At 42.3% G+C, this 15,113-nt stretch overlaps 1 protein-coding gene across 2 annotated transcripts in view; it reads left to right on the top strand.

Annotated features, from left to right (window-relative positions):
- Nucleotides 1-1,021: 1,021 nt before the first annotated feature.
- The window catches only part of gnav1 (guanine nucleotide binding protein (G protein) alpha v1), a 35,256-nt gene continuing 21,164 nt past the window's right edge, over nucleotides 1,022-15,113 (top strand). For both annotated transcript variants that reach the window (XM_080414182.1, XM_080414181.1), the window contains exons 1-3: nucleotides 1,022-1,661; nucleotides 2,532-2,623; nucleotides 13,854-13,946. In XM_080414182.1, the coding sequence (XP_080270308.1) occupies nucleotides 1,532-1,661; nucleotides 2,532-2,623; nucleotides 13,854-13,946 (315 nt within the window). In that variant the 5' untranslated portion in view covers nucleotides 1,022-1,531. The remainder of the gene's footprint in view (nucleotides 1,662-2,531; nucleotides 2,624-13,853; nucleotides 13,947-15,113) is intronic.

The raw sequence follows: 15,113 nt of genomic DNA, 5'->3' as shown, positions 1-15,113 counted from the left end.
CTGACTCAACCTCATTACTCACACAAAGGCCTTTAATCCGCGACCCACGCACATCATATGGATTATCTGCGTCGCGAGAAACGGTTGAGTGTAGCCCACTGTTTCCCAAACACCCAAATTCACTCATTACATTTCCTATAATGAAGGCAATGGATAATGATGTTATCTAACTATAATAGAATAATTAAGAATAATAATTAGAACACACTTAAAAAAAAGAAAATGCTTGTTTTCGTTTTTTAACTTTAAAAAAATGTTAAAAGTATTACAAATAGTGACACTAGTGGTGTTAGGGTCCGAAATGACCCGTATACCAGAAGGTAAAAAGTCATTTATTTTTCAAAAACTCAAACTTTATTTTACTCCTGATAGCAAATGCTAATTGAGGACAAGTCTCTCTCACTCTCAAACATATAAACATTGAATATTGACAATTTGGGGGGGAATTGAGCCACACTTCTTTGCCGGGTCATTTCGGACCCTAACACCACAAGTGTCACTTTTTTTTTTGAGACCATCAGAATTAATTAAAATTATGATAAATAATTTTGTTGCGTTAAAATGGCTATTTCTGAGGATATCATGAAGCCTCGTTCCTATAAAGAAATGTAAAGGGTACTTTTTACCTATTCAAACTTGAAAACGGGTCAAAAAAGACCCTAACACAATGGAAGGGTTAAGAAATAGTGAGAATAGCCTACTTTCACTAGCTTGGGTCCTGGGGAGAGAGACATCAAATTTCTCTTTTGGGTCTTGAGCTAAAAAGTTTGGGAACCAGTGGTGAAGCCTATATCTGCACTGCAGTGATCAACACACACTGGCAAAACGTGACCTCCTGGGTTGTATAATGTATGTTTACAAAGTTTACAACCCTCGTGGGTTGTATAGAGTGTTTTTAGTTGAATAGCAGCACCGCTGTGCACTCAGGTGTCACATTCTGTCTGTGGGAAGAACGTCACTTCCCATGGAAGTCCCAAACTTTCACAATTGAATAGTCTTGTTACAAACAGACAGAGGGAGGAGGAGGGTTTTCACGGGACCCAAGCTAACGGTGGTGGGACGACGGTGCGGTGCACACTTTTTTAAAACGCTTTGGCGCACTGTGACATAACGGTGTTGTCTTTTCACGAGTGGACGATTTACTGACCAGCAATCCGACAATAGGTGAGTTAGTGGACGGTCACTGACAACCAACCGACCAGCACCTCTGATTTACCAAGTTGAAGTCTGTCCCAGGTAGGAAAGAAACTTCGGACAAGAAAAGTCAGAACTCAGATCAATCTGCATGTTGATGAACCGCGGACACACACACACAGACAGGCTGAAGGATGTTTTACCGCTTTGAGTAGACAAATACTTTAGTTTTAATCTCGCATTCTTCCGACTAGACTAAAAGAGCCGCAGGTTTCGCACACAACGCCCACTTGGTAAATATTGGCCCCGATAGAAACATGAGGCTTTGGCAAACCGGGGGGTGATTCTTCTGATTCCCTGCATTCTAAGCGGACGGAGAGAGAGGACATGGGACAACATGGGACTGTGTCTGGGTTCCGAGGTAACGGAGGAGGAGAAGAAGGCGCGGATCAACAGCACCAAGATAGACAGAGACCTCTATGAAGACGCCAAGCGGGAGATGAATGTGGTGAAAATCCTTCTGCTAGGTGAGGAAATGATGGGTCTGTTCTTCATGCATTGTTGCTGGCCCACCGGCGTAGTTATTATTATGGGGCAGGCTGTCAACTGTGCCTTAGACCAGGGGTTCTCAAACTTTTTCATGTCAAGGACCCCCAAAATGATGTATATGGCCGCGGACCACAATCTCAAAATATTTTGTTCCAGGGACCCCCAGAAGCAAAGATTTGAGTTACAAATGTTCGCCTTAAAAAATATATATATTCAAAGGTTTGCACACATTTTCACGATTTAAAAAAAATAGCAGATCTACAAGCTCCCCCCCCCCCACTAGTACATATTGGATTCATGTTAAATGTGTGTTTTCAGACATTTAGCTACTTAAACCCATGTAAACTTGACCTTTGGCTCGGTACTTGGTCTGATCTTTTTTCCCTGTGTACACCAAATCTCTTCACCGAAAATAGCAGATCTACAAGATCCCATTGTAGATCTTCTATTTCCGGCTAATACCCCAGAATATGAATGCGAGGGTTCAATGGTTAATGTGAAAATAAAATAAAAAAAAGTTCCTATCACACAAAGATTTGGTGGCCCCCTCCCCCTGCAGTATCTCTGAGGACCCCCTAGGCCCTAAGGGTCCCGGACCCCTGTTGAAGAACCCTTGCCTTTAAACATTAGGCAACAAAAAAGTTTTACATCATAGGCTTACATTACAACTTTTAGTCAGCAGACTGCAGCAACAATGCTAATACAAACTTTATTTCAATAACACCTTTAATATTATGCCGCTTGTGTAAAAATTTACCAGTATGTGTGTTGTCGAATTAGGCCACAGATTAACAAATGAGAAGTTACTTTGCTTATACATTTCTTTTTCTCCTTTACCAATCCTACAGGTGCTGCAGAGAGTGGTAAAAGTACATTGGTCAAACAGATGAAGATCATTCACAGTCATGGATTCAACAAGCAAGAGCTAGACAGCTTCAAGGTTTTTTACACACACAGTCACACACACACACACACACACACACACACACACACACACACACACACACACACACACACACACACACACACACACACACACACACACACACACACACATTTATCCTTCATTGGGGCCAATCTAGCCATAAATTAGGCTTGAACAGTTGCACCTGATAATTTACCACATGCATGTCAAAAAGACATCTCAGTTGTCCTGTTAGCATTACACTTCTATCTGAATCAACTTTATTGTCGCATCACAGGTTTACAGGTGTAAAACAGTGGGTGAAATTAGTTTTTGTGCAAGCTCTTATAATCGCTTTTATAATGGGATGGCAATGCTTTTGAGACTGAGGTGGTCATTCTCCTAAGAGAGGAGAGAAGGACATGCCCTAACTGGATGAGATTTGGATTGGTAAAATGATCAGTGTGACCCTGGGAGAGAGTAGGTTGACAATGGTTGGAGGGGGATGACTATAAAAATTCCATTAAACACAGGATCTCAAATTACAGTGTTTCTTACCTTCTGTTTGTAGTCTGCTGGGTCCAAAATCCTGATTGTCAATTTAACTCTGAAAGTGAATGGTTACCAGGCTATAAGAATGGACCCCTCAGAGTTGAATGTAAAATAATGTTACTTATAAAAGAAAAGCCAAAACTTTCAAAACATGAAGCAAGTAGACATAGTAGACACTATCACTGCAGCTTGTACAGACAGAGTGGTGTTGTGAGAGATCTTAAATATAATTGTCGAAATGTGAAGAACTGGTTCAAGATTTGGCACAGACTCTGAACCAGGCCTCAAATACCTTGGTGGAAAATTCCCAGGTGGCACAGTCTGTGGTTGGTATAGAATGAATAGATAGTGAGGGAAGATGGGGAGGGAAGAGCAGTGGGATGAGGTCACTTGTAGGTGAGTGACGGTGGAAGTCTGGACACTGCTCACAGGATCAGAGCAAAGTTCAATCAACGTTAGGGTAACATTTTACTTAAAGGTCGGGTCTATAATGCTTTATAATCCGCTTATAAGGCATTATAACACTCATTATAAATGTTTATAATCATGTATGACAACTTATGACAACGTTTATAACGACATTATAAGTGCTGGTCACAATGCATTATAAGCTCAGCGGAACAGCACATTATAACCACCTTAACTTAGCTAGTAATAAAGTGTCTTTGTTATAAGTTGTTATGCATAATTATAAACATTTATAACGAGTGTTATGAAACATTAATAATTGCATTATAATGCATTATGATGCATTATAAATGTTATTATAATGTATTATAGACCCGGCCTTTAAGTAAAGTGTTAACTGGTAGTTATAATGTGCTGTTCTACTGAGTTTATGATGTATTATGACCAGCACTTTATATATTATATTATTATATGTTATAATAAATAATAAAAAAGTTGTTATGCATAATTATAAACATTTATAACAAGTGTTATGATGCCTTATAAGTGCAGTGCATTATAATGCTTTATAAATGTGGTTATAACGCATTATAAATCCACCCTACCTTAATAGAAAGTCTTACCAAAGTTAGTATGCACCGGTTTTCACTTTTTTATACAGTCACTGTGTTTACTTCACACCTGTACATACTACTACTTGGTGTTTTCATCAGGATGATGTCTATGTAAGCACTCAAAAACAAGTTCTATTTTAATTGTGATGAAAACCGGGACAATTCAGTAGTGAGTGTTGGGACTTGGGACACCCAGATTGAAACGGGGACAATCCGTCTGGTCACCGTATTGTTGACTGACATTCCCTTCCTGCCCCCCCCCCCTTACCTTCTGCCTGCTCCACCCCTCTTGGTCTCCCTTTCTGCTTCACTCTCGTAAGCCCCAGTACCCCCCACTACACTGTTGTTCTCACAGTCTCTCTCCCTTCTGTTTCTCTGTTGTTTGCACACGATGAGCAAGTGATGAAAGAGGTAGTCTCTTTCTCCTTGTCTTTCATCACACTTGAAACATACATTTTTACTCCCCATAACAACAAGCCAGTCACTGTACAGGCGGCAGAATGCAGATAGACAAGGCCAGGGGACGAGCTTAAAGGCATCAGAAGCCATGATACATTGAAGGACAAAGAATAAAACCAATAACCTAGTTCACCCGCATTTTAATCGGGAAATGGAGCATTCTGTGTACAGTCCATAACCCAACTTCCCTCCAGGAAATCTGAAGGGGAAACGGCATGTGTGTGTGTGTGTGTGTGTGTGTGTGTGTGTGTGTGTGTGTGTGTGTGTGTGTGTGTGTGTGTGTGTGTGTGTGTGTGAGAGAGAGAGAGATGCATGGGAAGAATACTCTTTGTAGTTTTAACTTTGTAACTTTGTTTTGGCAACTGCTCATTGATCAAGACACACACACACACACAGACAGACAGACAGACAGACAGACAGACAGACAGACAGACAGACAGACAGACAGACAGACAGACAGACAGACAGACAGACAGACAGACAGACAGACAGACAGACAGACAGACAGACAGACAGACAGAGAGAGAGAGAGAGAGAGAGAGAGGAATCCCTAAATTAACCATTCCCAATGGTTTGTTGGGGGTTGGGGCTGGTGGAATGCATTCTTAAATATTAAGACGCCACAACTCCTTTCCCTCATCACTCTCTCGCTGTTCTTCCTCCTTCCTTTGCTTCCTCTCTCCTTCCCTATCTTTCTTGCTTGCCCTTCCTTTCTCATTACAGTCACCTTTTCTGTCCTATGTTCTCTTCTGAGCAGAACAGAATCATCTTGCTCCCTTTATTGGAATGTGCTGAAAAGAGTTAGTGAACTCCTGACTACTAGGTTGTTTTAAATGAGGTTATATATCATTGAGTTATCACATCTTGTAACACACACACACACACACACACACACACACACACACACACACACACACAGACACACACACACACACACACACACACACACACACACACACACACACACACACACACACACACACACACACACACACACACACACACACACACACACACACACACAGACACACACAGGCTTGGCTGCAGTCTCATCGCTCTACTTAGCTGCGTGCCGGTGTTTCACACTGAAAATAGATGAAAACTAGAGCACAGGTCTCTGCCAGGCCAGGTGGTAGAAGTCAATCTTATCCAACCGGGATGAAATATGAATAATTTGACAGGTCCGTCTTGATGACCCGGCGATCGGTCCAACGGTGCCGGAGATTGGCTGTCCACATACGGACGGAAGAACACACCCACATACGCACACACAAGAACGCACGGATGGACGGGGGCGAATACATAGTCTCGGCCTGGCGGAGACGATAATTTCACTCATTTGTTATTTTTGTATCGTGTGAGACATGATGCACAACCATGTATAAATCGATTTATTTTCAAGTGGAAAATATTACACATAAACTACAGTACGTAATACAGCTAACCTCCCACAGCAAATGTAGTCAGACCCCCCCTTGTGCGCGCGCACACACACACACACACACACACACACACACACACACACACACACACGTCACACACACACACACACACACACACACACACACAAGCTCACCATCCTTTACAGCCTGTGCAATTGTATAATTTGTTATCTGTAAATAAATGCATTATTCAACACAGCTCTACATCAATTCTGCTCTACAAAGCGAAAGTGCAGTAACTACAAATACGTCAGTGTGTCCAAAAACATAGTTACTGCACTTTGGCTTTGTAGGCAGAACTGATAGCCCTTTATTGACACCCAGAGGGGAATTAATGATCCCCTAATTGATATCCATTAGTGCAGGGCTAGGTGTAGCGAAATTAAGATTTAATTTTTTATGTCGTCCGTAGTGGCCTGCATAAACGATATTTGTACTTAGGTCCAAGTTTAAGTGTAGCCTGTTCATAATAGACGACCGACATTTGTACTTTACTACAGTGTGGTTTATGGCTAGCGAAATTAAAATACCAAAGAAGTGTTAAAACATTTTTTTTGATGTTATCTCATGAGTGACACCAGCGCCTGGGGGCCATGAAATACCCTCTAAGGACCGCCTGGTGTCCCCGGACCCCACGTTGTTAGTTACATACCAGTCTGTCCCCACGTCTCTCTCTCCTCTGTCCTCTGCCTGTCTCTGATCTGTCTCCCTGTCATGGTCTCTCTCTCTCTCTCTCTCTCTCTCTCTCTCTCTCTCTCTCTCTCTCTCTCTCTCGATCTGTCTGACTCAGCTCATCAGGTTTGTGTTATGTTAGAACTGTGGCAGGGCCGAGACAGAAGAAAGAAGAGACATTTTAGAAAGCAAGAATGGGAAGAAAGATGGAGAGGGGGGGGGGGGGGGGGGGGTTATTGCTCCCCTCAGTCTCACCCTTCTTTTATTTGCTCCGTAGCCTGAGGCTGTGGAGGAGTTGTTTTTACTGTAGACTGGCTCAGGATGGATGGAGAGATTTCCCTGCCCTTTCAATCATATCCACTGCATACACTGTAAAATCCTGTGTTCATTTCACTCTTAACAAAATGGACAAAAGGCTCCACACTCAGGATTTTACCGTGTAAAGCACTTTGCCAACAAAAGCAATGGGGAGGGGGGGTGGGGGTGCTTTTTGGAAGCCAAATCCATATTTTTGAGCATGGACTGCTATTGTTGTTTCTAGAATTCCAGTGTTCATTCTCTGCAACATTATGTCGAAAAATTTTAAAGTTCAAGTCAAGTTCAGTCAAGCTGAAAACCTAGACGATGAACATTTGGACACAATGCCTCATTTCCACACACACACACACACACACACACGCACACGCACACACACACACACACACACACACACACACACACACACAGACACAGACACACACACACACACACACACACACACACACACACACACACACACACACACACACACACACACACACACACACACACAATCATTGTACAACTAAGTGTAAAATAAGGCGTAAATGGTTAATTATTAATAATCATTATCAGCCCACCCTCCGGTGAACTCTATTCTTCAGAGTCAGTTTGGGCTGCTGCTGAAGAGACTTGGCAGGTACATTTTTACACTCTCAGAGTTAAATGAACATGAGGATTTTATTGTGAGATGGAGGTTCTGCAGTGATCCAAAACAGCATGTTGGCTAAGAACAATAGTTTGAGTGTGTTCTGGATGGATTTGGAGATTATGCTGTTGTAATATGAGTTGTGCGCACTGTGTTCCCACTTCCAGTGCCACAACACTGTATACAGGCATGTGTGTGTGTGTGTGTGTGTGTGTGTGTGTGTGTGTGTGTGTGTGTGTGTGTGTGTGTGTGTGTGTGTGTGTGTGTGTGTGTGTGTGTGTGTGTGTGTGTGTGTGTGTGTGTGTGTGTGTGTGTGTGTGTGTGTGTGTGTGTGTGTGTGTGAGAGAGAGCGAGAGCATATCCTCAGGCTTTAGTGGTATTAACTGCCAGACTGACAGGAACAACAAAAGACGTGTACTATATTTCTACCTACCCCCATTCTACACACACACACACACACACACAAAGGTGACGTGTAGTTGGTGTTGGAATCAGGTTACCATGGCATCCACAGACACACCTGCTGCTCCACCCTGTGTGTGTGTGTGTGTGTGTGTGTGTGTGCCCCAGTGTGTGTGTGTGTGTGTGTGTGTGTGTGTGTGTGTGTGTGTGTGTGTGTGTGTGCCCCAGCAGGGCACGCACGCACGTGCGTGCGTGCGTAGCGTGCGTGCGTGCGCGTGTGTGAGAGAGAGAGGATGAGTATGTTGTTTACAGCAATGCATGAGAATGTCTACTCCTCCGTATTAAGACAAGGTGTAACGTTGCCAGTCAAGTGGAGAAAATTAAGTGCCAAGTATTCATTCAACAAACTCACACTCACACGCACACGCACACGCACACGCACACGCACACACACACACACACACATACACACACACACACACACACACACACACACACACACACACACACACACACACACACACACACACACACACACACACACACACACACACATTGACCAACAGTCTGAGTGCATGGTGCCTGTCTGAGGAGTTTCAACCCATGACCAGCTCTCTCTCAGACCCCCTCCTTCCCTCTCTCCTCTCTCAAACGCTCATAGAATTCCTCCTCTCTCACAGACTCCCTCCTTCCATCTCTATCTGTCAACATAAAAGGTCTTGGGAGCGAGGTTAACGAGGGAGAGGAAGGAGGAGGTGGAAGGAAGAATGGATAGAAATGACTAACTGTTGACAGAAATGAGGGAGGAAGCAGAAGAGTCACATTCAGGTTTCAGAAAGAGAAAAAATAGAGAGAATGTGTTTAGTCTAAATTGAGAGTTTCCGTTTGCTTATATTGATTGACAATGTAAGAATAATCTGTGCCCATTAATCAGAATCTTGTTTATTTTTTTTTACAATTAGAAATATGACTTGGTGTATGTGTAGCAGAGTATCTATCTCCATTGGCCCAAGGGGGTTTTCCTTTTTGGATGAATGAAGATGTTTGGATTCCCATGTGTGAAACTTTCAGGTGTTAATAGTAATACTGTTATACACATTGAAATGATAAAAAAGACATGCACATCCAAAAACAAACTTGAACTCTTGAGAAACACAGGCTCTTCCTCAGATTGAGGAAGGCTCCAATCGTCTTTGGCAAAATCCTTTTAAAACCACTTAAAGACGGGGTGCCGTGATTTTCAGTGATCCCCCCCCCCCTAAAACATAATCATCAGGTATTATGGTTATACTAGGAGGAAGATTTTTTTCAAAAAAGTGTACAGAAATTGTTAAAATTATGTTTTTATGTGGACACGCCTCCAGTTAATTAAGTATACCTGGTTCTCACCTTAGCACCTCATCCACCACCTTAGCACCACCCACCTGTCCTAGTCCCTCCTCCTCCTCATGCCCACACCTGTTGTGTTATGATAATGAGGGGGAGGGTATGTTTTTACTATGTCACTAAAGCGCTGTTTCTCTATTGGCACGTTTGAGGTGCGGTGGTTTCAGCCTCCAGGTAGAAACTCAAAATAGTCAGAGAAGACATAAAACACCATAAAAACACCACCAGGGGGCTTAATGAAGTTCTATCAACCTCATAGACACATGAAAAACAGAAAAAGTGCAAAACCATGGCACCACCCCTTTAAATATACTTCTTTGACTGGGGTCCCCGACCCTCAGGGGTCTATACTTGGTCCCCTCCTTTTTCCCTCTACGGAGTCTACGCCAAATCAATTTGCAGAAAATTGCTGATCTACAAGACTATCTCACAACGCATTGTAACGCGATGCATGATGAGCTTGATAAATTTTGCAACGCATTGTGGGCTTGTTGATCTAGGATAAGTGAACGGGACAGAAGACGGGAACTATTTGTTTTACACATTGGACGTAGCACAACAAAAAGGCTTTCTTAACGCTTTAAAATCAGGAAACCATCGTTGTCATTTTAGATTTTAGCGTTGGCTATTCAAAAATAGCAGACGTGCCGCGCTGCGAGCTTGTACATTACATACTTGAACATTTTGAAACATTTTGAAAAATCTTGAAAGTGTGAAAACTAGTGATTTAGAGGGCATTTTTAGAATCAGCCCTAGGGGTCTTAATGGGTTAAAAAGGCACATTTTAGGAAGTATTTTTAAACGGGTGCTCTGGCAGGGTGTTCCAGACCACTGGAAGCTCTGACCACAACGGCCCAGTGGAGTTGTGCCAGAACCTCTTCAAGCAAAGGTCCGGTTGCCTGGTCATACTCGGCGATCGCATCGTGCCAATACATATTTGTGATTTGAATTTAAATGGACTGATTTGACATTTGAGTTCAGCAAAGTTCAGAGTTCCAATAAATCTAAAACCGCCACATCTCTCTACTTCCAATTCCATGGGGTAGAAGGAGGCAGATGTAGGTTATTCATCAGCTCCAGATGACATACAAAAGCTTTTTTGATTAAAGGGCAACATTTTTAGGAAGTCTGTCCTGCATACATGCACTGCACTCACTTTCTGTTTGTGTCCACTGTCTGTCTCTCAAACACACCCTGGCCGGCACACACACTTTAATTTCATTTTAATTGCACACGCACACACTCACGCACGCAGGAGCAGGAGACGAAAGTGTGGAATTTGCTTGTATTGGTTTGCCAGGCTGACACATTATTTGCACGCTGGTTCAGTGTTTCACAAATGCATGCACCTGTTCGTGTGTGTGTGTGTGTGTGTGTGTGTGTGTGTGTGTGTGTGTGTGTGTGTGTGTGTGTGTGTGTGTGTGTGTGTGTGTGTGTGTGTGTGTGTGTGTGTGTGTGTGTGTGTGTGTGTGTGTGTGGACCCTTGGAATTTTCCATTTTGGGGGCAGGGTTAAGTTGGGCAGGGCAAAAGCAGAACATTTGATGGTTTCAACATATTTTTTACTTCAGTTCTGATGTGATAGAATAAAATAAGAAATACTATGGTTTAAATAAGTGGAAAATATACTACATAGGCCCAGTGTTGGGGAAGCTACTTTGAAAGCGTAGCTTGTAAAACTACAAGTAGTTCACCATGGCAGTAGCTTGATTAAGCTACATTTCTACCCCTGGAGGAATGTAGCTTGTAAAGCTACAGCTACATAGAAAAAGTATCTCAGCTACTCCCCCCCCCCCCCCCCCGCGTTACATTGAGAATGTACATGAAACAAAATATAATATCCTACAAAAAAGTCACTTGCCAGCAGAAATATGCCTCTCAACTGAGTTTTATTTAAAAAAGGTTGACGTTTTCTTTAGCAAACATCTGTGTTCCTAAAGATGACCCCTCATCAACCCTTGGGCTTGTGATTGACATTTTCCTCAAACTGTATTTTTGCCAAGGACATAAATGAGTGGTCAATAATATTACCATAAATAAAATACTAATGCATACTAGTCCAGTAGACACGATGGAGAACACATGCTGTGTTTTTAAAGTGGGAGAGTGGTTAGTCATCATCCCTCTGAACTTCATTTTATTTTAATAATATAGTTAGTAGGAAAGCTGAGAGGGAAGGCGTAGATGGAGCAATTTGTAACCCATTTTCCAAAATTGCTTTAAAAGTCAAGTCTATTATTGTTATTATTTCCATGACCATCTCTGCACTTTTGTCTACTTTCTACTTCATTTTCTCCACTTTCTAAATCAAATTGATGGCTTTGAACTTTTCAAAGTGTTAAAAACAATCAGAGACGGTGAGAATAATTTTCATGTTGACATCATCCACCGGTCATTACTCATAAACTTAAAAAACTCGGGCTCAGACAGATTTTTCCAGGCCCAGTCATAAAGCACGTATCCGCCACTGTTCGGTACCTGGTTTAACAAGGTTTGAATACCTGTCTGGCAGTGTCTTTATTAGAGTCTTAATGTCAAAGGGCATTTGGAAACCCAGCCAGCTCTTATCATGTTAAGTCAAAATCAGGTCATTCATTGGCATGGAAGACATTTTTTTTAATGGTTCTCTGCAGTGACGTTTCTGGGTGGGGTCTGGGGACCCCCAGGGGTCCTTGAGGGGGTTCCAGGGGGTCCCTAGCAAAATTGCTTAATAGCCTCAAAATATGTTTAACCTAACCACTTTAAAAATATTTTATACATCAGCATACAACAATCGACAGCAGGCATCTTGATGAGAGTGCCTGTTGTGAATATGAACAGTGTGGATAATTCAATATCATGATGATGAGTGACTTGCTATTTCAAAGGGGGTTCCGTTCTGGTACAAGAACACAGCAACCGATGATAAATCAAAAATGAATATTTTCATTTCATGTTATTGCCTAAAATTGTAGCTTGTAAATTGAGTAGCTAAGTTACAAAAAATTACCCAAAAAGTAGCTTAATTACTTGAGGAGGTACACAAATATGAATGTAGCTCAACTACCGCAAGCTACAGCAAAATGTAACTAAGCTACATAGCTCAGATATATGTAGCTTAATGCTCCCCAACACTGCATAGGCCTAGCGTTAACGTTGGACAATGCTAAAACATTTTTTTAGATGTAAACAAACACATTAAGCCCGGTGTTTATGATATCAATATGACTTGTTATAAAGCTTACCCAACCTAATGTGGAATTAATTTCTTAATCAAATCAAAACATGTACTATATGTAAGAGACACTAAGACTAAAGTGAAGATAGAGGGGGGGGGGCAGTTTCACAGCTGAATTGCAGCCTATGCAATGTTGTGGTCAGCGTATTGTTATAAATGTTTTTAGTGACGCCTATCTGTCTCACTGTGGAATTAATTAAAATCTTAAATCATCTACATCTACTACTGCGAAATGTTGTGCAGTAGATTCTACTGCACAGTGCACACAACTACTCCAACGTTTCGCAGTGCCATGATCACTGATCCATCAATGTCCCAAAACTGAAACCCTACTAGGAGTTACTTTGAAGTTTTGTTACTGTCTTTGTCCAGAATGAGGTGTCCTCTGACACCACTATGTTTTTTCTGTTTTCTTCATGTTTACAGTTGTGAGGTGGTCTTTGCTGTGGTTAGGGTTGTTGTAACGCTGGTGAAGCTCTAATTTACTGTAAGAGCCATGGACCCGTCTAATTACTTTGTTGAAACTACTCATGGTACAGAAAATGTTAGACAAAATAAGTGAGATTGGGTAACCTAAATATCAAATTCTTTACACACAGATAGGATTGAGTAGAGGAGACTGTGATGGAATCGTGCTGGAATGTTATCTTTTGAGTGAGTGAGAGAGAGCGAGAGAAAGGGAGAGAGAGAATGCATAGAAAACTCACCTAGAAAATGTACAAAGAGCAGACAATGTTTGTTTGCATTTGACAATATATTGTATTTGTTATATTCTGTTAATATTACCCCACTCAATGTCGTATGTCTCCAAGTGTACCAGTAGTTAAAGAGTCTGAATTTGCTTTGTGTGAGTTACTGTGTGGGCTTGATAGATGGGCACTTGCGTGCACAGTAAAAATGTAAACAAATGAACCCTTAAGTTTTCACTGTTCTCAGAGTGTGATATGAAAACACCCATGTGTACACACACACACACACACACACACACACACACACACACACACACACACACACACACACACACACACACACACACACACACACACACACACACACACACACACACACACACACACACACACACACACATATATGAGTGATCTACAATTTGTTGTGCCTCATTGCCATGGACACTCATATACCTGACCTGTGAACTTTGAACTTTGGCAGCCTGCTGTGCTAGATAACCTCCTGACCTCCATGAAGTTTGTCCTCCATGGGATGGGTGTACTCCGCATCAACCTGTCCAACAACAAGAACAAGGTAATCTCTATGGAGCTTTTCTTCTTGGTCATCTGTTTCCATTTCCATCCTCTTCCTCAGCCATTTCCCTTCCTTTTCATACAGTTTCAGTCTCAGTTTTATGCTATGGTCTTCCTGCACTATGCCCAGACCACCTCTAGAGGGCAGCATCCCTGCAGCGTGCTCGCTGCTGCTGCTGCTTTTGCATTTAATTTTGGATGGATGTGTCTCTGGGTCCAGTGTTTACTCAGCCTTGATCTACAATACTACTACACTGCCAAAAAGGCCAGATCATTACAGACCATGCACAAGGTTGCTTGAGAACACACACACACACACACACACACACACACACACACACACACACACACACACACACACACACACACACACACACACACACACACACACACACACACACACACACACACACACACACACACACACACACACAGAAATGCTACATGCACAGCCCACAGAGACTGATCATGAGGGTTAATGTACAGTATGATGCGGATGGGTGTTTGAATTGCATGGTTGTGATGAGCCCCCATTTGGCATTAATAACCACTTAACTTGTAGAAGAAAGCAATTATCCATTGATAATGAAAGGGTGTGTGTTATGTTATAATGTTAGGGGCTGGGTGGTTTTATTGCAAGGTTCAATTTGATTTGAACTTTATTGTCAAAAGTATCAGAGCTCAAATGCTAAACACCCACTCGTCACGTCCTGTCTAGCTATCATGACCGTGTGTGTGTGTGTGTGTGTGTGTGTGTGTGTGTGTGTGTGTGTGTGTGTGTGTGTGTGTGTGTGTGTGTGTGTGTGTGTGTGTGTGTGTGTGTGTGTGTGTGTGTGTGTGTGTGTGTGTGTGTGTGTGTGTGTGTGTGTGTGTCGGAAGTGTCCCTGAGCAAGCAACCCCCAAACTGATTCCCGGACGCTGTATTTATAGTGCTGACTGCTCCTAATGGTTAGGATTGGTAAATGCAGAGGACAAATTTGACAAACTATATGCCCATATATGGAGATAGTTTCTGCCCGACAGCAGAAATATAAACATTTATCCACTGCACAGGTGAATTATCCTGCAGTTTGACCAGAGCCCTGTCAGTCAGCATGACCTGCTTCCACCTCTCACGGCGAGGACGTAGGGTTGGGTTTTGAGAGGCATGCCCATATATAATAATAAT

Source organism: Gymnoscopelus braueri, assembly GCF_963280865.1.
Source record: "Gymnoscopelus braueri genome assembly, chromosome: 2".
Taxonomy (NCBI): domain Eukaryota; kingdom Metazoa; phylum Chordata; class Actinopteri; order Myctophiformes; family Myctophidae; genus Gymnoscopelus; species Gymnoscopelus braueri.
Note: the sequence above shows the minus strand (reverse complement) of the source record. Positions and strands in the feature narration are given on the sequence as shown.